The following is a 26,029-nucleotide window of genomic DNA, read 5'->3' as shown; positions in this document are numbered from 1 at the left end:
CCCTAGATATTGTTTGAATATGTTCTGACTGTTGTTCAATCACACACTTTACAAGGCTCCAGTATTTAACATTAGTTCCTTCATTAACAAACTGACAATGAAAAATACTTCTAAAGCTTGTATTAATCTTAGTTAAATGTACATTTCAGCATACCTATTGTTCTTTATAATTCTTTTGCACTTTAATCTGTTTTAAATATTTGTTTACTTTATACATTTTTGTGTATTGCTTTATTGTATTTAAATGTTTGGTTCTTTTGTTATAAGAAAGTGATTTAACCTGTTATAGTATGACAACACTTTTTTTGCAACTTATTTCAATATCGTGATAATACCGTATACCGTGATAAAAGCTTCAGCAATTAATCGCAACATGAAAATTTGATACCGGCACATGCCTAGTGTGTGTGTATATATATAACTTCCTTGGCTCTGATGTCCTACTTTCCTTTTCATCTACACACATTTGAATATGAGTTGGTTTTGCATGAATACGTTTGATACAATTTATCCTATTTTACAGTCTTTGCCTCTATTCATTTGTAAAGCATTGGGGACCAAATAGCACCTTGTCAGCTCAGATACACGTCTTAGTCAGTTTCTTGATAACCCCAAAGCAAACAATTTTGTTCAGTTTGTTACCTACTATACAGATGTAATTGTTTTCATGCAACACACATATATTTATGCAAATTACACAAGGATTGAATAATTTGGTCTGGGAGCTCTTGTATTTTATCACAGTGTTGTACCAGCTAATCAGAATGATGCTTTGTATGAGGAACAGTTCGACATTTAAGTTTATGAGAGTAATTTGTGAAAGAATCATTATTTTCATGTAAGATCCTTTCAATGAATCGTTTGATCCAGTTTACAGAACTGATCTGAATGATTCTTTCTTGACTCAGACTGATCTGTTTCTCAAGTTCATTTAACTCCAACTTCATGTAACTTTAATAATTTTGTCTCAGCTATTAATTGCTCACTGGAGAAGGACATCAATGAATACCAACCTAAATATCAGTTTGTCATAAAAAAAAACAGTTTCCCATTAATTATTACACTTCTCATAATAACATAAAAGTGTTTTACGCCATTGCTTTGGCAAAGCATCTGTCAGCCGATCCAATTATTAAATCGCAGCCTTTTGCAATTTGACAAGTATATAGTCCTGTGTATAGCTATAAGTATATAGCTTGCCTTCGTGTTTTAAAGTGCAGTTTGCTCACAAAACGCCATTTCTCTGCTTGTAATGTGAGTTCAACATGCATTTAAGACTGCAATAGGCACCAGTTATGCATTATCTTTACATTTGCATAATTTCCTAAATTTTTGTGGGCAAATTACTGCACTCTCTAGATTTGTAATGAGACAAGTTTGTAAACCTGTTTTCACAGAAAGTGCATTTTCAAAGCTAACATCATGGATTCATTAAAGCAGAAACAATGAGCTCATCAAAGCAATTATTACAAGTTGTGAACATAATGATTACGATATATATAGAAAATATGTCAGTTGTGTATGTTTATTCAGAGTCGGCGTCATCTGAAGACCTCACATGGGTTGGCGTCATCTTTTCACAGATGTTGGGTCATCTGAAATCTTTGTAAGATGCTGGATCTAAACCAGGGCTGTCCAAACTTGGTCCTGGTGGGCCGCTGTCCTGCAGGGTTTAGCTCCCCAGCTTGCCTCAACACACCTGCTGGAAGTTTCTAGTATGCCTAGTAAGACCTTGATTAGCTGGTTCAGCTGTGTTTCATTGGGGTTGGAGCTAAACTCTGCAGGACAGGGGCCCTCCAGGAGCAGAATTGGACACCCCTGATCTAAACTATAGCTGGCATAATCTCTGGTTATAGAAACAGAAAAGCAAATGGCAAATAATTAGCATAGCTGCTGTTTATTTCTAGCTATAGTCATGCGCATTTTATCTGATATAACTGGAGTGCAAGATTATGAGATGCATTATGCGAATGCTTGGCTAAAGTGATGTGTCTTTAATCTAGATTTAAACTGGGAGAGTTTCTATTTCTATGTTCCATGTTTTTGTAACATGAAATATGATTTTCGATAGACTCGTCTAATAACGCCCAGGTCTTCGACTGTAGAGGATTAAGAAACAGTACATCCTTCTAGATGCAAATTTTATAAGAGATTCTGTGTACAGGTTTTTGGTCCAATAAGTAATACCTCGGTCTTATCCGAATTTGTTCTTCTAAAAACTGAATGTTATTTTTAATCTTTAACACACTCTGTCAACTTTGATCATTTAGGGATTTCATCTGATCATGAATCCTCAGCATAACAGTGAAAACTAATTTCATATTTTTATATTATTATTAATTTTCGTATTACCAAGGGGCAGCATGTTCATTGAAAATAGCAGAGGTCCTAAAACAGACCCTTGTGGCACTCCATAATTTTCTGATGTTAACTTGGATATTTCCCTGTTTAAATAAAACAAAATGGTAACGGTAGGTAGATAAGATCTAAACCACCTTAAAGCCTGTCCCTAAATACCAGTGACATTTTGTAATCATTCTAAGAGTATACCATGATTTATAGTGTCGAACGTAGCACTACGTTCATGTAAAACTAGTATTGAAATGCAGCATTGGTCAGAAGCTACAAGTCATTTGTAATTTTAATGAGTGCAGTTTCTGTCCTTTGATGGGGCCTGAATTCTGACGGAAATAGTTCATATATTGTTCAAAATTGTTCAAATTTTCTTGCAAGAAGGAGCACAATTGAAGTGAAGAAGTAAAGAAATTGATGCATTTAACTTTGAAATATTCAAAACCTTTCTAAAAGGTCCACCATAGTTTCACAAAATCCTGTGAGAAACTCTGCAGAGCTATCATATGGCTAGTGCATAAACCGTTTTAAAATGCTGGCTTATCATACCTTCTTTTGTGTCCTTTTTTTGACGCTTGAAAGCTCCAATCCATATTAATTTTAATTGTATGGGAAAGAGAGACCATAACACAGGACAGGTTTGGAACAAAATGATGACAAGGTTTTCATTTTTTTGTGAACTAACCCTTTAAAGCTTTCTTGATGTCAGATCTTGAAGCTGATGCTTTACGAAGCACTTGGTAAAAACGCATCCCTCCCAAAGCCTCTCCATCCTCTTTTTTTTATGCATCGCTCTACTTGCTTTTTTATTCTGTGGGTGTTTTGCTGAGTCAGAGGCTCCTCTTCCGTATGCCAGTGCAGGATTTACCCCTCTGTGCCATGAGACAGATTCACCTCACTGTAAAGTAGGATATAAATAGGTTTCACTGAGAAATATTACAATAAGGTTGGATCCTGGTCTGGGGATCCCAGGGAGGTTTTTTAGTCCAATAGAAGCGTGGCAGCCTCACGTTGTGCTATATTGCCTCTCATTACTCAAGGACCTCAAGTCATATTTGTCATATTGGCACAGTTCTGATTGTCTCACAGTATTTGAAGCCAATAATATTGTTCCCTGTGTGAATACGGCTCATTGGGGAGATGCCTCCCACTGGATGTCTTGCCAACAAAGCAATTATGTGCCTTAATAAATCTCTTTTTTTTTTCAGTTTTCTGGGTGCACTTGGGTTTCTTTTACTGGTGTCTGTACCTTTAAGCATTTAGCCAATAATTAGAGCATGGCTGTGGAAGAACACTTTTAAAGGATTGTGATTGTTTATTTTCTTTTGTTCACAGCCAGGAAGTATGAAAGTGGGGAGTATTTAAATATCACAGGCATCACTCGGGATCAAGCAGGGGACTATGAGTGCGGCGCCGAAAACGACATTGCTTCACCCGACACTAAGACCGTGAGAGTCACAGTCAACTGTGAGTACCATCTTTTGTTTATGTTTGTTTACTGTCAGACAGTGTAGAGTCACATGCACAATGACATTGAGTCTTTTCCCCTCTCTTACTGGAAATACAAGCTCTGTTCCAAAACCTAGTAAGGCTGTCAACTGTCTACTGTATCCTAACTGAAATGGGACATTGTAAGTGACCGATTTGAAAAGCTCTACATAGGCAGAAACTCCATGTATTATAAAAAATAGCAGTCCTCTTGCAAAGCACACATGAAACTTGCCTCACAGTTTGTTTAAATGGAGTTTGGTGTTAGCATTTTGATAAGCTAACGACACAATACTCTAATAAAATGGGTTAAGATAAATGTTTTTAATTACACTTTTTATTGATACTGAATGTTTTTTTAATGATTTAGTTTATAACTTTACATTTTATTATAATGACAATATTAATAATATGAGGTCAACCTTTATATTTGCTGTCTTTAACCACTATACTTGTATAATAAAAAAAAATATTTGTTAGGTGCAATGTACTAATTGCGTTTGTTGTATTGCAAAAGACTTCTGCTGCTATTAATGTAGGATATAAATAAGGTTTGGTGGTATGGTTAGGTTTAAGGGTGAATTAATGTATAGGGTCAACAGTATAATTATAGACGTAATTACAGACATGTTTTCCATTGATTTTAATTACTGCTGTAATTAATTTATGTATACAATAAGTGCATTGTATCAAGTCAGTACATAGTAGATAAAGACTGTTCATTTAAAGTGAGACCTAATATCATATATATAATTGTGTAATATGATATTATACTTTATAATCCACATTTCTGTCATCTTAAAATCAGTTTCAGCTCCTCACATTGCATTCTGTAATTGTTGTGGCCTCTGGCTGCTCGCTGGATTTTGAAACGGAGCTACGGTCTTACTTCTGTATCTCCAAGGCCGACTGGGGTGGAAATTAGAATAGAATTCATGGTACTGGAGTTTCTTAATATTTAACGAAAGAATTCCCTTTTTTGTCTGGGATGGAATGATTAATTTTCAGAGAGAAATGGTCTCAGTGTTATACGGAGTCTTCTATTATGCAGGTAATGAGTCTCTCAAAGTGTGAAAAGACAGTAATGAGCACTCCAAGCATTAATGAATTATACTGACTTTACCCATCATGCTCATAGTGAGGCTCTGCCTCCCACCAAATACTGGGGGAAGGACACTTGACAGTTTCTCTTCCTCCTCTTTTCTCTTTTAAGTCATTTTGTCTCATCTGCGGTCACAGGGATCATTAATCTCTTTGTCTCCGTATATACCATATGCTGAATCATGGCACAGCGAGAGCACATAAATCAGATAGCCCGACACTCACACCAGAATAAATGTGGCGTTCAGACCATCAAACGCCAGCTTCCTTTACTATCATGCAAACACAGACTAATGGGCAGATAACCACTTGGAAATGTCAAGATTTGAGCGGGAATGGCTAGATGACAAGGATGAAGTCATAAGTCATATCACATCTCCTCCCCGTCGATTGTATTGACACTCTCTAATGAGGAGTGAAGCTGAGGAAGATAGAGGAACAGCTTAGTGCTGAGTCTGCTGGTCCGGAATTTCTTCAGCTTAATGACCATTTTCATTGTGCAATTTCTTTCATTTTATAGCCACTATTTGTACACTATTCTACATATCGTTAGCCTCATAGCATAATTGCCTAAGTCATATTTCAATGTTTTTGGTAAACAAGAAAAAAAACATTTTTAGGTATTTTTTCACAGTAAAGTTAGGCAGATATCTCAATTGGGCCAACAAATGACTTAGGCAATTATGCTATGAGGCTAACGATATGCTACATACATAGTGTTTCTTGGGTTGGATGGTGGCAAGGGGTCAGGGTTTGTTAGGCCCTGTGGTTAGATGTCGATTTCTAATGAAATAACAATTATTAATAATCATTGTTACATATTTTATAACATATCAATGATATTGTTGGGCTTTCATGTTTTACGGTGATATTCCATAAACATAATGATTTTTATTTTGTACAAAATGTATATTCTATCCCTTAAACCCAACTGCATTTTTAGATTTGCACAAAAAAAACTCTTCATATTCCTCATGGGGACATGGATTTCTGATATTGCCACACCCATAACGTAGGGTATACCTAAACCACACACACACACACACACACACACACACACACACACACACACACACACACACACACACACACACACACACAAGTTGAATACATGTTTTTTTTTTTTTATCTTATATTTATTTATATATTTTTGAGACATGGTTTGTGGTGCCATCAGCCAATCACCATTGTCCTGACATTTTCCTGTGGCTCCGGAATGTTTAGTCGCATGGCATTTACACTAATGGATGGCTTTTTCCAGGTATTGTAATAATAATTTGTTACATTTATATAAAACTTTTCTTGGTACTCAAAACACTTTACATATAGAAGGTGTACACCTTGGATGTGCAGCATCCACCTGGAATTTTGCGACGGCAGCCATATTGCGCCAGAATGCCCACCACACACCAGCTTATTGGTGGAAAGGAGACCAGCATTATATACCCCTTTTCCACTGACACTGTTCCAGTGCAGGTCCCCAGCCTTTGTCCGTTCTCGAACCATTCTGTGCATTTACACTTCAGAAAAAGGTGTTCTGGGCCGGAAAGTTCGGTTCAGTTTCAGTTTATCTCCAAAAAGGACAGATGAGAGTACGGGGACGTGCAATGTTTTTATTTTAGACTGGTTATAGGCAGGTAAACAACACATAGTAGCATTACGTCACCATTCATTCCTCAAGTCTGTGGAAACACATGGCCGGTTCACGGCAGGCTTCAGTTCGCCTGGCTGAGAACAGGCTCTGGCTACAGAAAGCAAACCATTCTGGTGGAAAAGGGTTAATAGACATCGCTGGAACCAAGAGGTTGAGGTTCCAGCTGATTCACAGTGATTTACAGTGGCAGCTAATGGAAGCACTAACAGCCGATCTTGTTCCCATCGAAACATTCTGTGTTAGAGTAGGAAAAGACATAATCCCAATGTATCAATCAAAGCACTTTCACCCACTTGAGCTGTGTGAAAAATTAGCTGGAATGGAGGCGCCAATGCTGGATTTAGAAGAGAAGTGTTATTTCACCATTATGTCCCAAAATAAAAGTGAGAGGGATGCGAGAGAACTACTCTGCTAGTGTCCATTCCCTTGCTCAAAGAAATCCTCGATGTGAAATGTGCAGAGCTAATAGGATTTTATTCAACCTCAACAGTAAAATAAATAAATACACATAAAATCTCTGCTTCAGAGTAAAGTAATATATACTGTACTGTATCTGAGGATATTATAGTGTAATGTAATGTGGTGGACATGGTTCCATTGTGTTTTGTTGTATCATTCTGAGTTTAGGTTGCCAATCCATTTCAAGCAGGCTAGTTGTAAACAAATTCTTACACAAAATCTTGTAAAAATCCCGTAAAATGTTGCGCGGGCAGAACTGCTTATGATGTGACATCTGTGACACCTTTCTTTGTATTTGTAGTTTTATTAGCCTAACACGACTGCAGATAGTGTGACTCGACTCTGACATTTCAAGGGTAATCAGTGTAATTAAACACACGCTAAAATAATCCGGTTTGAAAATAATTACAGCTTTTAGGTATGTGCGGAACTGACCTTCAGGTTAATTGCAGATTATGACCACTAATTGAAATAAGCTAATTTATTAGATGAAACCTAATTCTGTGCATGTGTTTTAATGCAGTTAACACAAGTATGTGTTAGTTAGCCACAAGGACTTTTGTAGACATTTGTGAATAGGACTAAGGAAATTTTTTTTTTTTCTTTTTTACTTTTCAGTCATTTATACCATAATAATATCTAAATGAAGACCTACAGGTCAACGTCAGAATCTTTGTTCGTCTGATAAGTATAGATCTGCGGTAAATAATAAAATCCCAACGGACCCATGTGTGACAAACACCTTCCATCATTTATATTGTTGTTACTCGTTCCCTAGTGAATCCTCAGATAGTCTTCTGTCAGCATTCTGTGAAAGTCATGTAGATCACTCAGCTAACTGAAATAATGTTAACACTTTAAATGCCCGTGATGACCTCCAGTTTATAACCTTCATATTTAATCACTGATGCCAAAAAAAAAAGTTGCTATTGTTTTGGTTAGTGTGCACTGCAGCGATTGTATCTCTGAGTAAGCATGCTAATTCCTAACATGCTGAAATTTGGCCTCTAGTAAACATTACCCAGACCTGATGCTCAGTTCCAGCCAAATCAAACATTCACACAAAATAAAAGTAAAAAAACAAAAAACATTTGGCATACTGGGGTTGTGGGTTGTTGAGAATTGAATTGAGAAATTACTTTTAAATTCCAGAATTAAGGCCCGTTTACACTGAGGGCGATAACTATAAAGATAACTATATTAGTGTCCACACCAGCGGACGATATCGTTCTGTTTATTCTAAGCTCATGCTTGTTTGCCCCTTTAAATGCTCAAGCTTTTTACAGCAGAATATATTCTGATTCGCTGTCAATGTTTTTATCGTTCATCAGCTGGATAAAATCGTTCTGAAAATGATTCCAACGATATCTCTATGTCGTTATCGTTATAGCTGTGGTGTGAACTCTGCTATTTTTTTATATTGAGAACGAGTTTTAGAACTATATCTTTATCAATATCTTTTTATAGTTATCGTCTTTTGTGTGAATGGACCTTTAGAGTAAATTTTTGGGGTATTTTATTTATAATGTAAATAAAATACATTTATAATGTAATTGCTTATATGTTCTATATAAAATGTAAAATTTAAATATTTGCATGGGTGGCTCTTTTAGCATACAGACACACGCATATCATATGTACATATCGCATAGACACATACACACATATGTATGAAGCTCAGTTTGTCTTGTCTAAATATATGCCACAGCGTTGTCTGATTTTCCTTATGGAATTCGCACCAGATGTTTAGTTTTAAGTTCCACTTTCACACAGGCGGTATTCATATGCTGCTTCTAAAGACATCAAGGAAAAGAAATATATAAATAAGACGGATTAGGTGATGTCATGTAGCTCACAGATGTTAGAATGTTTATGCAAAATGCAATTGGTAGAGCTTTCGAGCGGCAATGTAATGCCTTTACTTCATGTGTCATTTTGTCAAGTCACATTTTGAGCTAATGTGTCCTGGAACAACCACTTTGTTCAGCAAATTATGAAGAAAGATCACCTTCCTTGAAACCTCCTAGTGTTTTATAAAGGAATTTGTAGTCAGAGAGGGATTGGTGTTATTGTGTTGCATAAGAGGTTGATTTAAGCTCTATAGCTGGATGTATGATTAGGGGAATATTAATCTTTGATCTTGAGCTGGTTAAGGTCATATATTTTTATGCATGCAATTTGTTTTGTACATTTTATGCTTGATGCTATACATTAAATATGTGTGTGTTTGTATGTATATTTATATATACAGTATACAGTATACATTATGACAGGTGAAGTGAATAACACTGATTATCTCTTCATCACGGCACCTGTTAGTGGGTGGGATATATTAGGCAGCAAGTGGACATTTTGTCCTCAAAGTTGATATGTTAGAATCATGAAAAATGGGCAAGCGTAAGGATTTGAGCGAGTTTGATAAGGGCCAAATTGTGATTGCTAGACGACTGGGTCAGAGCATCTCCAAAACTGCAGCTCTTGTGGGGTGTTTGCAGTGGTCAGTATCTATCAAAAGTGGTCCAAGGAAGGAACAGTGGTGAACTGGTGACAGGGTCATGGGTGGCCAAGGCTCATTGATGCACATGGGGAGCGAAGGCTGGCCAGTGTGATCTGATCAAACAGACATGCTACTGTAGCTCAAATTGCTCAGAAAGTTAATGCTGGTTCTGATAGAAAGGTGTCAGAATACACAGTGCATTACAGTTTGTTGCGTATGGGGCTGCATAGCCGCAGACCAGTCAGGGTGCCCATGCTGACCCCTGTCCACTGCCGAAAGCACTAGCCGTGGGCACGTGAGCATCAGAACTGGACCACAGAGCAATGGAAGAAAGTGGCCACGTGGATGGCCGGGTGCGTGTGCGTCGCTTACCTGTGGAACACATGGATGCACTATGGGAAGAAGGCAAGCTGGAGGCAATGTGATCCTTTGGGCAATGTTCTGCTGGGAAACCTTGGGTCCTGCCACCCATGTGGATGTTACTACCTACCTAAGCATTGTTGCAGACCATGTACACCCTTTCATGGAAACGGTATTCCCTAGTGGCTGTGGCCTTTTTCAGCAGGATAATGTGCCCTGCCACAAAGCGAAAATGGTTCAGGAATGGTTTGAGAAGCACAACAACGCGTTTGAGGTGTTCACATGGCCTCCAAATTTCCCAGATCTCAATCCAATCGAGCATCCGTGGGATGTGCTGAACAATCAAGTCCGATATATGGAGAACCCACCTCGCAACTTACAGGACTTAAAGGATCTGCTGCCAACATCTTGGTGCCAGATACCACAGCACACCTTCAGGGGCCAGGTGGAGTCCATGCCTTGACGGGTCAGGTCTGTTTTTGGCAGCAAAAGAGAGACCAACAAAATATTAGGTCATAATGTTATGCCTGATCAAAAAAAATATATATATCCGGGGCACGAAGCTCCCGTTCCACCACATCCCAAAGATGCTCTATTGGGTTGGTATCTGGTGACTGTGGGGGCCATTTTAGTACAGTGAACTCATTGTCATGTTCAAGGAACCAATTTGAAATGATTCGAGCTTTGTGACATGGTGCATTATCCTGCTGGAAGTAGCCATCAGAGGGATGGGTACATGGTGGTCATGAAGGGGTGGACATGGTCAGAAACAATGCTCAGGTAGGCCGTGGCATTTAAACGATGCCCAATTGGCACTAAGGGGCCTAAAGTGTGCCAAGAAAACATCCCCCACACCATTACACCACCACCACCAGCCTGCACAGTGGTAACAAGGCATGATGGATCCATGTTCTCATTCTGTTTACGCCAAATTCTGACTCTACCATCTGAATGTCTCAACAGAAATGGAGTCTCGATTTCTGTTGAGACATTCAGATGGTAGAGTCAGAATTTGGCAACATTTGGCAACATCAGACCAGGCAACATTTTTCCAGTCTTCAACTGTCCAATTTTGGTGAGCTCGTGCAAATTGTAGCCTCTTTTTCCTATTTGTAGTGGAGATGAGTGGTACCCGGTGGGGTCTTCTGCTGTTGTAGCCCATCTGCCTCAAGGTTGTGCGTGTTGTGGCTTCACAAATGCTTTGCTGCATACCTCGGTTGTAACGAGTGGTTATTTCAGTCAAAGTTGCTCTTCTATCAGCTTGAATCAGTCGGCCCATTCTCCTCTGACCTCTAGCATCAACAAGGCATTTTCGCCCACAGGACTGCCGCATACTGGATGTTTTTCCCTTTTCACACCATTCTTTGTAAACCCTATAAATGGTTGTGCGTGAAAATCCCAGTAACTGAGCCGATTGTGAAATACTCAGACCGGCCCGTCTGGCACCAACAACCATGCCACGCTCAACATTGCTTAAAATCACCTTTCTTTCCCATTCTGACATTCAGTTTGGAGTTCAGGAGATTGTCTTGACCAGGACCACACCCCTAAATGCATTGAAGCAACTGCCATGTGATTGATTGGTTGATTTAGAAATTGCATTTATGAAAAATTGAACAGGTGTTCCTAATAATCCTTTAGGTGAGTGTGTATGTGTATATATATATATATATATATATATATATATATATATATATATATATATATATATATATATATATATATAATTTTAACTAAAATAAAGCTTGAAGTAAATTTGAATTGAACCAAACCACACAAATAATGACAGGTTCTCAACCACTCCCTTGTATTGCCATTGGTTGACCAAACAGACAGCCCCGCCCAAACTCACATCACTGGTTGTGGTAATGTTGCTGTGTTGGACCTATCAGGATGTGCAAACATTCCCCATTCATTGTACTTTGATAGAAAAAGCAGCCTAGTCTATAGGCTATATGTTTTCAGTAATGTGACAAAATTGTAATTGTCCATGTCTCAAATAGATGTGTCTACATGGTGCTTTCCTGTTATTGTCCTAATGAGGCTGAGAGTCCACTTCTGCACTTCTGTGTAAACATAGTCATTGACTAAGAAGTCATAGTACAGCTTAAACTTCAACTTTAATTTGAGGTTATTTAAACAATCTGTGAACAATGTTACAATTACTGTCTGTTTTTCATGCATTATTTCGATTAAATTGGCCGTTCAGCCAGTTGCTTTTGGCTAAATGTGTTGTTGCATTTTTCTTGCACAAGAAAGCTGTCAGAAAGTCGTGAGTTAATTGTAACTTAAAAGAGTCCGTTTGCAAGCAGCAGAAAGCCGCCTTCATGCGACGCACATACAGTAAACCCAAGTGTCGTTTACTCAGCGGAAATAACTTACTTTTGTGATCTGACGTGTTTCACAACACAGAATAAGGCATAAATTATATTATTTTATAATATTATGTACAGTAATAATAATAATACATTTTATTTAAAGGCACCTTTCAAAACACTCAAGGACACTGTACAGTTGAGTAATAGTCATAAAAACAAAACAAGACAACAATATAACAAACAACAACTATTTTACAAAATCTATCACAGAAAGCTACACTCTAAAAAAAAAAGGTTCTATATTGCACCAAAAATGGTTCTTGGCTCGTAATCATAGGGGAACCTTTTTTAGTGCTATATAGCACCAATTTTGGTGCTTCAGTGGTTCTTCAGCGGTTCTTCAGAGAGTCTCCACCGGTTCTTTGACTAAGGTGCTATATAGCACCTCTGAAGAACCGCTGAAGAACCACTGAAGCACCAAAATTGGTGCTATATAGCACTAAAAAAGGTTCCTCTATGATTACGAGCCTTTTTTTTAGAGTGTAGTTTAAATTGATACGTTAGAAGACATGATTTAAAAGAAACCAGACGATCACTTTCTCGTAAAGATTGTGGAAGAGAATTCTAGAGATGAGGATTGAACAGCTGAACGCCCCGCCCAAACTCACATCACTGGTTGAGGTAATGTTGCTGTGTTGGACCTATCAGGATGTGCAAACATTTTCCATTCATTGTACTTTGATAGAAAAAGCAGCCTAGTCTATAGGCTATATGTTTTCAGTAATGTGACAAAATTGTAATGGTCCATGTCTCAAATAGATGTGTCTACATGGCGGTTTCCTGTTATTGTCCTAATGAGGCTGAGAGTCCACTTCTGCACTCTGTGTAAACATAGTCATTGACTAAGAGGTCATAGTACAGCTTAAACTTCAACTTTAATTTGAGGTTATTTAAACAATCTGTGAACAATGTTGCAGTTACTGTCTCTTTTTCATGCATTCATTCGATTAAATTGGCCGTTCAGCCAGTTGCTTTTGGCCAAATGTGTGTCATTTTTCATGCACAAGAAAGCGGTTAGAAAGTCGTGAGTTAATTTTAGGCATTTGCATTTCGAGTTTGTTGCTGGAGTTTCGCAACATGAGGACCAAAGACGTGTCAGTTCTGATAAAGCATGTTGTCATTAAGCTGAGCAGCAGGATAAACTGATCAAACTGTCCAAATCACCTGTTTGAAAAACGCAGAACAGGGAAAAAAAGAAGTGCTTGTGATCCAAAGCGTACCACCCTATTTGTGAGACATGGCTGTGTGCTATGCCTCAGGCATGTGTGGCTAATTCTGTCTCCCTTGACTTTAGTGATGTGATTGCTTATTAATGTAATGTGAGCTGTAATGAAGATGAATGCTGCTAATGCAACCAAAGAGTTTTTCAGAGCCCAGTAGACGAATGGTCTTGACTCTTGACCAACCAAATCATTCCCTAATCCATTTATGCATGCTTTTCACTCACTGAAAACAATTGAAGATGCCTTCCACATGCCCAAAACAAACCAAATCACCATGGTCCTATGGGCCAGATTTCAGGCACTTATTGAATGCTGGATATTTACTGCTATGTATGTAATAAGGTGACTTATACACCCCAGGTTTTTTGTTATTATATTTAACTAAAACATTAATTTTCATTACCTGAAATAAAATAAACGCCAACCCGTTCTCACTCCCAAGGCGTCAAAGTCCGAAGCATGGGCAAGTGCTTTCCGCGTCACAATAAAGACGCTTAAGGTACCCCGAGGCGTCACTATATCGACGCGCTGAGTGCTCCATTCATTTCAATGAGAAACCTTTGGCGTCATACACAGACGCATTGGGCATGGGATCGTCATGATGATCATATATTGGGTTATGATTTTGCCATTATGACATGTTGGACTGTGATTCTCAATTTAATCAGCCAGAATAATTTTATTTACGCTATCTAGACACGTTTGAACATGTAACCCAACCCCATTCCATCCCTAAACCTACCCATTTGTGTGGTATATAAAACGCAGATATAACAGGCAGAGTCGACTGCAGGCACAATTTATTCAAAAAGTACAAATATTCCGAGGCCAAGCGATTGATTTGTGTGAAGGAAATCCCCAAAAGCGATCAGCGTCTCCATCCGCAGAAGATCACGTTTTATGGTGAGCAGCGAGGCTGAGGGACCGTGAGAGCGGGACGAGGCCGCGGTCATTATGTTTGATGAGCGCCAGCTGCGTGCCGCATCGGCCTTGTGTCTCACGGAGGAGTGACGGGAGTATAAAGGAGGAGCGATGACAGTAAAGGACGAGAGAGGACCAGGCCTGGATTTTAAGTTGTGTTTTGTTTACGTGTTGTTATGTGTGTGCAGGGCAGTCGTCTGTGAGGGGCTGCCGCTTTTACTTTCATTTTGTGTTCATTTATTTTATTAAAGGATTAGTTCACTTTTAAATAAACTTTTGCTGATAATTGACTCACCCCCATGTCATCCAAGATGTCCATGTCTTTCTTTCTGCAGTCGAAAAGAAATTAAGGTTTTGGATGAAAACTGTCCAGGATTTTTCTCCATATAATGGACTTCAGTGGGCTCCAAACGGTTCAAGGTCCAAATGACAGTTTCAGTGCAGCTTCAAAGGGCTTTAAACGATACCAGATGATGAATAAGGGTCTTATCTAGCGAAACGATCAGTTTCTGCGAGAAACCGAGCAGTATTTATGCTATTATTTTACCTCTTAACAGACGAACGCGATCGCCTCTGAGCTCCGCCATAACTTCCGGCAAGTAAGGTCAAATTAGATCGTGATCATAGATATATCGATAGTAGATGCCTCATTCTACTGATCCGTGCAGTCGCTAATGAGGCATCTACATATGACCACGATCTAATTTGACCTTACTTGCCGGAAGTTATGGCGGAGCTCAGAGACGATCGCATTCGTCTGTTAAGAGGTAAAATAATAGCATAAATACTGCTCGGTTTCTTGCAGAAACTGATCGTTTCGCTAGATAAGACCCTTATTCATTTTGGATGACATGGGGGTGAGTAAATTATCAGCAAAAGTTTATTTAAAAGTGAACTAATCCTTTAACGTTGTTGAATGTTCACCGATTCCCGCCTCCTTCTTCCCACACAAACTAACGTTACTACAACATTACATTTCAAATATTGCCGCCCGTTACGTCAGTTTTCATAGTGAAATTTCATTGGCTCTCGTATGTCTCGTGACCAATTGCGTCATTACGTCAGCTTTGATTGTAAAATGTAATTGGTTCTCGTGTGTCTTGTGACCGAATGCGTCATGCTAAAGAGGAGTGTGTATTATTTGAGTGAGATATGAATGAGTGCGTTAACGGAGTGGCGGGAACTTGATCTCAGCTATTAAAACATTAAGATCAACTCTGTTCTTTACATAAAGACATTGTGTGACTTCAGAAGACTTGGAATGCAACATGAGTTAATACTTTTATACTGTTTTTGGTCAGTTTTTACAATAAATAGATGTGACTGTACTTTTGCCTGTTATGTGTTTTATATTGTTTAGGAGTGGGTAGGTTTAGGGTAGGAGTTGGGTTAGCTGCTCCAAAAGATAAAAGTAACCTTTAAATATGAATACAATAATAATAAAATCATATCTGCTTTTACAAATGCAAAGAATAACATGCGTCTTGATCTGACGCATTGGGTAAACAACTGAAATGAATGGAGCACCCAGCGTTTCAATATATACGTAGTGACGCCTAGGGGTGACTTTAGCGTCTTCGATGTGACGCGGAAGGCACTTGACCATGCTTCGGATTTTGACGCATTGGGAGTGAGAATGGGTTGCAACCGCTAACTGAAATCTCCAACAAAAAAAAAACTTTGAAAAATATAAAATAATTCAAAACATTAATAAAAGCTGTTAAAGTATCTCAATGATACTAAATAAAGTGTACAGTGTCTTTTGGTTCCCTAAATGGACAGCTTGTTAATATTAAGGTCTGTGATTCCTATACAAGGTTCAGTGTTTTTGGAAATAAATACTCTTAAATTAAAGCTGTCACGTATACCGGTATGTTGTTGGTTTTGTTCATGCTTTCATGTCATTTACTTTGAAATTTGTCTTGGGCTGAATCCGAAATCGCCCCCTAATCCCTCAATCACGATTCCTTACTTTAGTCCACTAATACAGTTCACTTGAAGGAGAATTCGGACAGTCGTTGTGTGTATACATTGGCTGTACACTCGTTATTGCGGTGCAATGTGGGATAGAATGAGTGCACTCAGTAACGTCCACTATGGTTTCGGACACCACGACAGATGGCTGTCCCTTTAATTAGTGCCCTATTTAAGGGTATAGGGGGCGATTTCAGATTCAGCCTTAGTCTTGTTTCCAGGTTTATAATGTGACTCCCTTGCCCCTCATATGGACATGTCTTGTGCTTCCCTTGTCCAATGTGTCATGTTCTGACTGGTTTATTGTCTTGATTGTTCAGAGGTGTTATTAGTCCATGTATTTAAGCCCTTATATTTGCCTTGTTACTTTGTTGAGTATTGAGTTTTGTATTTTGTTTATAGTTTGTTTCATGCTTTGGATTTTGGATTTTCACCTTATTGAATAAGTTGCACTTGGATTCATTACATCATCGTCCTTGTCTTCTATGTGTCAGCACTGTTGCAAACTGACTGTTTGCACTTTAGTTTTATGGTGATTCTAGATGGGTCATAACAATAATCGATAGTTTCATTTGCACATGGTCTGTGCTGCAGTGATAAACCACCACCAACAAAATGGCCCTATTTGTCCCTAAATGGCCACAATTGTGGGCTGCAATGTGAGCATCAATTTCTTAATTTGGTGGTCATGTGTGGTTTGTAACATCTTCATATGCATTTTCTAATATTAGCATAATGCAGTTGTATATTTTACATTGTATTTTAAATTCACTTTGCATTCTCTTCTCTTTCACAGCTATTTAAAAAGTCAGGGCTTCATCAGGGTCGTCCTGATTTGTATTCACCTTATTTGTGGTATTTGTAAATGCAATTAAAGACTTTATCCTGTTATTGGCTTGACATTTTACTCTAATGATTATATCCATGCACGGACACATGCATTTATGATTTGACAAATTCTTATCACTGAAAACATTTCCAATGTGTACAGCTGTATTCATTGGGCTGTGCAGTACATTGCAGCCAACCAAGCATATGTTAAAAGCAAAGCCCGATTTGATGGAACATTGAGATTTATCAGAGAAGAAAAAATGCACTGTTACTTGGCACAGTCCAACAGTGACCCATTATTTTTGTATGGTTTGAAGTGTGACTGAAACTGTAGCAGGTTTCCCAGTCAAAAAACAGCAAATGTAGATTCCTAAACATTGTAAAGCAATGAAAGAGCCTTTATGTCTGCAAGACTGGATAAGAAGGATATGGGGGTGGCCTTTGGATGGCAATTAGTGTAATTTTACTTCAGTAGAACCCTAGAATAAAAACTAGCCAAAATTAGTCAATCTTAACAGTTGTCCAGGGCTTACAATAGGCTTTTGAAATCAATTAATGACATTAGTTCTATTCCAAACCGTATACTGAACTGCCTTGCTGCCTACATAAGCAGCAATTGATTTCAATAGAGTTTACTGTTAAAGTCTCAATATGTAAGATTTTTGCATTAAAATATCCAAAAACTTTTGTTTTTATCAAAAACAATTTTAAAATGTTTAAATCCAGAGAAACTTGCAATTTTTGTTACGTCCCTCTTTATTGCGTTGCCTTTTAATGGTGTCATGTCCATGTTATCCTCTTTTTTCTGCATAGAGACCATGGGAACAGTGAGTCTCAAAAAATGCGGAGGTAGTAGTTGTAGCGTCTAGCATGCCACTGTTGTTTTTTGTCGTCATGGACCACAATAATTCATTAGCGTTTGCAGCCGGTTCTGTCACCAAAGATAACTCCCAAGAAGAGTTTTGGATAAGAGGAGAAATAAAACGAGAATTAATATCAGTGTGGCATTTGCTAACACTGTTTAACAAGTCAGGTGAACAAGTTTATGGTATTGTAATTAAATACAGTATGTGTTATACAAAATAGTAAAGCCCTATTCGCACAGGATTAGTATTACCTGACGACCTATAGTCTCTAGAAAACAAAAAGAATGATTAAATGGAGAGAGATGGCATGTATAGCAGCATCCAGTAAGGAACATAATTCTGTTTATGATATATCATACAGCTAGACCTATAACGACAAGACATTTTCAAGCCTTGACATCATATCTGGGAGATAAGTCAGTAAATTAGTTTGTTTTTGATTGTTTTGAACACGCAAAACTGAGCTGTGTTATCCCACCATTTAATCAAATAAATACAATCGACAAATAAAGTGACATGTATGAGTAGTAATTTAGCATTAAACATTGTTACTTGCGGCTAATTCATTAGAATTATATAAAATCATGTGCTCAAACCTAACGTAAACTTTATTTCATTATCTTATCCATGAACATTATTTGTGAGTCCCATCGAATTGATTTCCATCTGCAGTGGAGATGAAGACAACAACTCCCATCATTCCACGCTCCTTCACAGCGTCATATATGCGTGAATATGCGACCTCTAGTGGCAAAAATTACATACTGTGCCTTTGACACGGTAATGGCATAACACTCGTTTCCACCGCAGGAACTTTCCCCAGGAACTAGGGACTTTGGGATGGTACTCGGTGTGTTTTGACTGTAGGAACCGGGGTCTAAATAAAGTTCCGGGTAAAGATTTCCCCCTCAAAACAGCCCTGCTTGCGAGGTACTTTTTCAAAGTTCAGGAACTTTCGGGGGTGGGACTTGGGCACTGAACATGCTGATTGGTTGAGCTCACGCAGCATTTTATTTCAACCTAAAAGTATGTTTCGGTGCGTGCAGTAAGAGTTGCTTGCTATTCAAATCAACAATGGAGTTTAAAAAAATACGACCAAAGGCCGACAACGAGGTTCAGGCTTTATTAAGTTTATTTGCGGAGGACGAAATCCAGTGGGCTCTGGAAATTCACGCGCAGTCCTACGTCACCAGACTAATCTTCACGGTATTTAAGACCACGGTGGAAACGCAAACAGCAGCAGGTCTGAGGGAAAAAGAGTTCATGGGAAAAAAGTTCCTTGGACAAATTGTTCCGGGTAATTTCGGTGTAAACAGGGCTCAATAAGCATAAAAAATGGGGTAAAATGTTATATTTTTAAATACACTGAACTCTTTTATCAATACCTGCATAGTTCATCTCAACCACAAAGTATTGTAAATGGCTGCGCCCGAAAGCTTAAAAAGGCTACCTTTGAAAGATGCATTCCAAGGCATTAATGCATGTCAGAATTCACTAGTTAGCTTCACTTCCTGTCTCCTGAGATACCTTCATCTGATACATTTTTGAAGGTGGCATAAATGCCTCCTCTGCTGCCTTTGATATCCCACAATCATGTGTTTCATTATTTGATAGTTAAGCTAAAAAATAAAGATGACATTTGAAGGTTGCATTTGGATGTCAGTAAATATATATATATATATATGTAAATATATATATATATATATATATATATATATATATATATATATATATATATATATATATATATATATATATATATATATATATATATATATATATATATACTGAAATAAATATATATTTCAACCAACATTTTCCACTTTTGATGTCATTTCTAGCAATAAATTAGTATTGTAACAATTAAATAGTGCTTAGTTATCATCAAAGCTCTCTCTATTTTGTTGTACTTCATGAAACCTCATTATGCTGCCTCAGAAGTCTGTCCGAAATCAGTTTTGTGAGGTACCTTTGTGCGCAAACGCCATTGCCTGATAGGGCCGCGAGGCAACAAGTCAGCTGCCTAAGCTTTCAGATGCAGCCCATGCCAGTCTTTAATGTAGTTCTGGCATGCACTGGACACACATGATGCTTTGTCCTTTGTCATTTTCCATGATGTAAATGCGAAACTAGGAATTAGAAGTAATGAAAGGCCTCACTGATTGAACCACTTGCTCCCCAAAACTGTGAACTATGTAACTCTGACGCACAAACCAACAAAAGACTGTAATACATTTTCATAAATGACTCTATGAATTATGCCCCTTTGATACTATAGGGCTTCACAGATAAATAACTGATTGTCTGGAGTGCCCATCTTCCCTCCACAGTTCAATATGGCTCCTATTCTTCAGCATGATAGGCTAAAAGCCAATTTGTCTATTTACATAGATTTGTGACATTGTGGTTAATGATTTCATTCAACTCGATACTTTTCTCCACAGTGCATATTCTCTATGGGGCACACAAAGCCTATGTTCCCTTAGCATGAATGTTATTTATAAGGATTGGATGTGTTAGAGAAAGAACATGATGTTATTCTTGAATTTTAAATGGAAAACTTAATGAATTAATAAATCCTGGCTGCTAAACCCAGTGCTGGCGAGCAGAATAGGACAATGAGGTGGAGACAGCAATTGGAGCAGTCTCTCTGTTTATAAGCTGATAAGTCATGGACTGATGAGTCCATTCCTTAATTGTGAAGAAAACTCATTTTAGCCTCTGGCTGAAGAGGTGGGTTATTAATTGATCTTGTAATTAAAATAACATGTTATACTTGTTGGGCGGATAAAGGTGCAAGACTATATAAATCATCCCTTCCTCCAAAGCGTCTTTGTAACATGTGATAAATTAATTATTGTTGGTCGGGAGATGTGCCAGTTAGTCACCCTGTACATCCACCCAAGACCAACATCAGTGAACTTTAAAGTCAGACATGCTGTGATGTTATAAAGCCCATTAAGAGAAAAAATAATAAATTGGATAAGCATGCAGTTTCAGTTAACCCACTAACCTCTGGCTTCTGTGTGATAATAGAAAATCCTATTTCACTTCAGATTTGTTTTCCCCTTGAAAGATCAGGTTATACCAAGCCTAGATTTACCCCGACAATAAAAAATATTATTCAATAGCAGTCTATTTTGAATTAGTCAACCTGCTTTTTTTTGGTGCGCGTCAAATCTGTGCATGAAAGAAAAATCACAAAGGCGCTTAACCCTAGGGAACCTTGTTTGGCATATATTGATGTATTCACTGATTTGTGAGGTGCTGTGTTCACAGGTATTCTCAAACATAATCTCTGCCTTGTCATTTTAATTTGCGTTTGTGATCAAGCCGCAACTGGCAAATTTGTCAAACAGTAAGCCCCGCAGCATCCATTTTTCATGCCAACTTTGCTATTTTCAGACCCTCCCATCTGGTACGAGCTTAGAAACTCACCAATGATTTACAGTTGCACTCTTTTGTTATGAAGCCTGTAAATGACTAGGATTGTAGGGCTTTTGTGGTTTTTACACCGTGATTTTTGCATTAGTCATTGCTGGTATGTGATTGGTATAATGAGAGCTCCTTAAAAGACTAATGTAATTGTATCTTAGAAGCTGTGAATATGGGTTTAATACGGATTTTTTCCCTCCTTCCATTGTGTGGATTATTACATTAGGACTTGTGCTCTGTGTTAACACACATATTTAACAGTATAGTTCACCCAAAAAAATCTATATTTTGTCATCACCCTCATGTTGTTACAAACCTGTATGGCATATAATGACCGTCAGTGGGCTCTAAAACAACATGATTGGACCATATTGACTTATTTTATGGATAGTTGAATTCTTCAAAATATCTTCTTTTGTTTTCTGCAGAAGAAAGAAAGCGATGACAGAGTTTTCATTTTTGGGGGAACTGTCCCTTTAATCCTTGATAAATAATTTGCCTTATTTATTATATTGTATTCATTATATTCAGAATCAATCAAATGAGAATTTTGTCATTTAGAATCAGTTCAGCTTTCTTTTCTTTCTTTCTTTTTTTCTTTTTTATACCAAATATAGTTACCAAATTAAAATGTATTCTGTTACTAGCTAATACATTCACTCCTTTTCTACTATAAAATATATTTTGATGTTTGAAATTAGATGACTTGCATGAATTCTGTCCCTCCGGGCCCTTTATCACTGCAGTATATGTGCTCAAACGATTTTAATTAATATGAAAAGTTGCGGTTGCAGTTGTGGCTAATGCTTTGTTTTCCTCCCTTGGTAGTTCTTGCTAATGCAGCTTTATAATGAACTGGATCATCCCTCAGTGAGGACAGATGCAGTGGTTTGTTAGATACGAGAAGTTAGCTGTGTGGATATATATCAGAGCCAGCTTCTCTTGTGCTATTAGGCAGCCTGCCAAGGCATGCCAATAGCTTACAATACAGCACAAATCTCAGTGATGAATGACACAGACAGATACATACCATATCTCACCCTCAGCAGATTTCAGCCGCTCTCAAATCTCTTTTTTTAATGTGCAAAACACATAAGCTGAATTAACTTGAAATCCACTTGTGTAACCTCCAATATGGAGGTGTTTTGTGCAAATTTGAAGCATGTACACACATAACAGACGCATAGATTTTTCTAGTAAATGCACTCTTGGATTCTCCCACGTTGGCTCTATATGCAGAGAATTTTCTGATTCTGCCTCTGAATGCTGTATTATAGCATCCAAATCCATTTAAAGGAAGCTCACGCTGATTAACGGGCCAGAGAAGGTGTGAAATATTGCGACTACATCCAAACTGAAATGTCAGGTAGTGTGGCAAATGTTTGAAGTGAACAGAGCTAGAGATTCTGTTTTCTGTTAAAGGCTGAACTTGCCATCAAAAATCTGGACACTTTCATGCCACCTGACTGACACCTGATTTGAATTGCCAAAATATTTTTCTCTGCAGAGACTGGCGGTTCTAAATATGCATTCGCATTTTATGAATTGCTTCTGACACCAGACGCCAAGTTACATACATGCATATATATTACATATATAGCATATATATCATATATATGTATATGTATGTTTGTGTACATTTATATATACAGATCTGGAAAAAATATGGAGAGACAACTTAACATTGAGAAATCCAGCTGTATGTACACACATATAAATATAAATATATATATATATATATATATATATATACACACCGATCAGACATAACATTAGGGCCACTGACAGATGAAGTGAATAACACTGATTATCTCTACATCACGGCACCTGTTAGTGGGTGGGGTATATTAGGCAGCAAGTGAAACATTTTCCCTCAAAGTCGATGTGTTAGAATCAGGAAAAATGGGCAAGCAGAAGGATTTGAGCGAGTTTGATTAGGGCCAAATTGTGATTGCTAGACGACTGGGTCAGAGCATCTCCAAAACTGCAGCTCTTGTGGGGTGTTTGCAGTGGTCAGTATCTATCAAAAGTGGTCCAAGGAAGGAACAGTGGTGAACTGGTGACAGGGTCATGGGCGGCCAAGGCTCATTGATGCACATGGGGAGCGAAGGCTGGCCAGTGTGATCCGATCAAACAGACAAGCTACTGTAGCTCAAATTGCTCAGAAAGTTAATGCTGGTTCTTATAGAAAGGTGTTAGAATACACAGTGCATCGCAGTTTGTTGCATATGGGGCTGCATAGCCACAGACCAGTCAGGGTGCCCATGCTGACCCCTGTCCACTGCCGAAAGCGGCAACAGTGGGCATGTGAGCATCAGAACGGGACCATGGACTTGGTCTGATTAATCACGTTTTCTTTTGCATCATGTGGGTGCTTGTGCGTCACTTACCTGGTGAACATATGGCACCAGGAGGCACTATGGGAAGAAGGCAAGCCGTTGGAGGCAGTGTGATGCTTTGGGGTAATGTTCTGCTGGAAAACATTGGGTCCTGCCACTTAAGCATTGTTGCAGACCATGTACACCCTTTCATGGAAATGGTATTCACTGGTGGCTGTGTCCTCTTTTCAGCAGAATAATATGCCCTGCCACAAAGCAAAAATGGTTCAGGAATGGTTTGAGGAGCACAAGTTTGAGGTTTTGACTTGGCCTCCAAATTCCCCAGATCTCAATCCAATCGAGCATCTGTGGGATGTGCTGAATAAACAAGTCCGATCCATGGAGGCCCCACCTCATAACTTACAGGACTTAAAAGATCTGCTGCTAACATCTTGGTGGCAGATACCACAGCATACCTTCAGGGGTCTAGTGGAGTCCATGCCTTGACGGGTCAGGATTGTTTTGGCAGCAAAAGGGGGACCAACAAAGTATTAGGTCATAATGTTATGCCTGATCGGTGAGTGTATGTATGTATGTATGTATGTATGATATATATATATACACTCACCTAAAGGATTATTAGGAACACCATACTAATACTGTGTTTGACCCCCTTTCGCCTTCAGAACTGCCTTAATTCTACGTGGCATTGATTCAACAAGGTGCTGAAAGCATTCTTTAAAATGTTGACCCATATTGATAGGATAGCATCTTGCAGTTGATGGAGATTTGTGGGATGCACATCCAGGGCACGAAGCTCCCGTTCCACCACATCCCAAAGATGCTCTATTGGGTTGAGATCTGGTGACTGTGGGGGCCATTTTAGTACAGTGAACTCATTGTCATGTTCAAGAAACCAATTTGAAATTATTCAAGCTTTGTGACATGGTGCATTATCCTGCTGGAAGTAGCCATCAGAGGATGGGTACATGGTGGTCATAAAGGGATGGACATGGTCAGAAACAATGCTCAGGTAGGCTATGGCATTTAAACAATGCCCAATTGGCACTAAGGGGCCTAAAGTGTGCCAAGAAAACATCCCCCACACCATTACACCACCACCACCAGCCTGCACAGGGGTAACAAGGCATGATGGATCCATGTTCTCATTCTGTTTACGCCAAATTCTGACTCTACCATCTGAATGTCTCAACAGAAATCGAGACTCATCAGACCAGGCAACATTTTTCCAGTCTTCAACTGTCCAATTTTGGTGAGCTTGTGCAAATTGTAGCCTCTTTTTCCTATTTGTAGTGGAGATGAGTGGTACCCGGTGGGGTCTTCTGCTGTTGTAGCCCATCCGCCTCAAGGTTGTGCGTGTTGTGGCTTCACAAATGCTTTGCTGCATACCTCGGTTGTAACGAGTGGTTATTTCAGTCAAAGTTGCTCTTCTATCAGCTTGAATCAGTCGGCCCATTCTCCTCTGACCTCTAGCATCAACAAGGCATTTTCGCCCACAGGACTGCCGCATACTGGATGTTTTTCCCTTTTCACACCATTCTTTGTAAACCCTAGAAATGGTTGTGCGTGAAAATCCTAGTAACTGAGCAGATTGTAAAATACTCAGAATGGCCCGTCTGGCACCAACAACCATGCCACGCTCAAAATATCTTAAATAACCTTTCTTTCCCATATACATAAACATGTATTATATATATTTATATCTAACCCAATATATTTTTATCTAACCCAACCACTCATTTACTCAGACATACATCAGGTTACAGTAAAATGGGTTGCAAACAAAATTAGTATTTTACATTTTCTGTATTCTAAGCCTTGTCCTTTCTGCACACATATAGTATGGGCTCAGCACTCATTTGTCCTTGCCTTTGTCATCAGCAACGTGTTCCTTTAATCTCTGACTTTATGTTACCCTTATATCTTATGCTAGTATGGTTCTGTGATGCTCAAGTTATGTAATGCTCCCTAGGCAGTTTCATGGGCTGATGCCTGTACTGTAAATGCATGATCCAGCCAAAGCACAAGATTCATCCGTTGCCACTTTTTCGGATCAGACAGACTTCTCTTCCACCATATGCCAAAACTCTGCATTCAAGCAGTGTTGATGTGTCACACTGCTATTTTCATACCTTCCCAAGAGATTGTGCA

General features: G+C 38.5%; 1 protein-coding gene across 2 annotated transcripts in view; it reads left to right on the top strand.

The window, feature by feature from the left end:
* Positions 1-26,029, top strand: part of negr1 (neuronal growth regulator 1) — a 165,461-nt gene that overhangs the window by 73,156 nt on the left and 66,276 nt on the right. For both annotated transcript variants that reach the window (XM_079840678.1, XM_079840677.1), the window contains exon 4: positions 3,688-3,819. In XM_079840678.1, coding sequence (XP_079696804.1) covers positions 3,688-3,819 — 132 coding nt within the window. The remainder of the gene's footprint in view (positions 1-3,687; positions 3,820-26,029) is intronic.

This window comes from Gobio gobio (genome assembly GCF_949357685.1).
Source record: "Gobio gobio genome assembly, chromosome: 17".
NCBI lineage: Eukaryota > Metazoa > Chordata > Actinopteri > Cypriniformes > Gobionidae > Gobio > Gobio gobio.
Note: the sequence above shows the minus strand (reverse complement) of the source record. Positions and strands in the feature narration are given on the sequence as shown.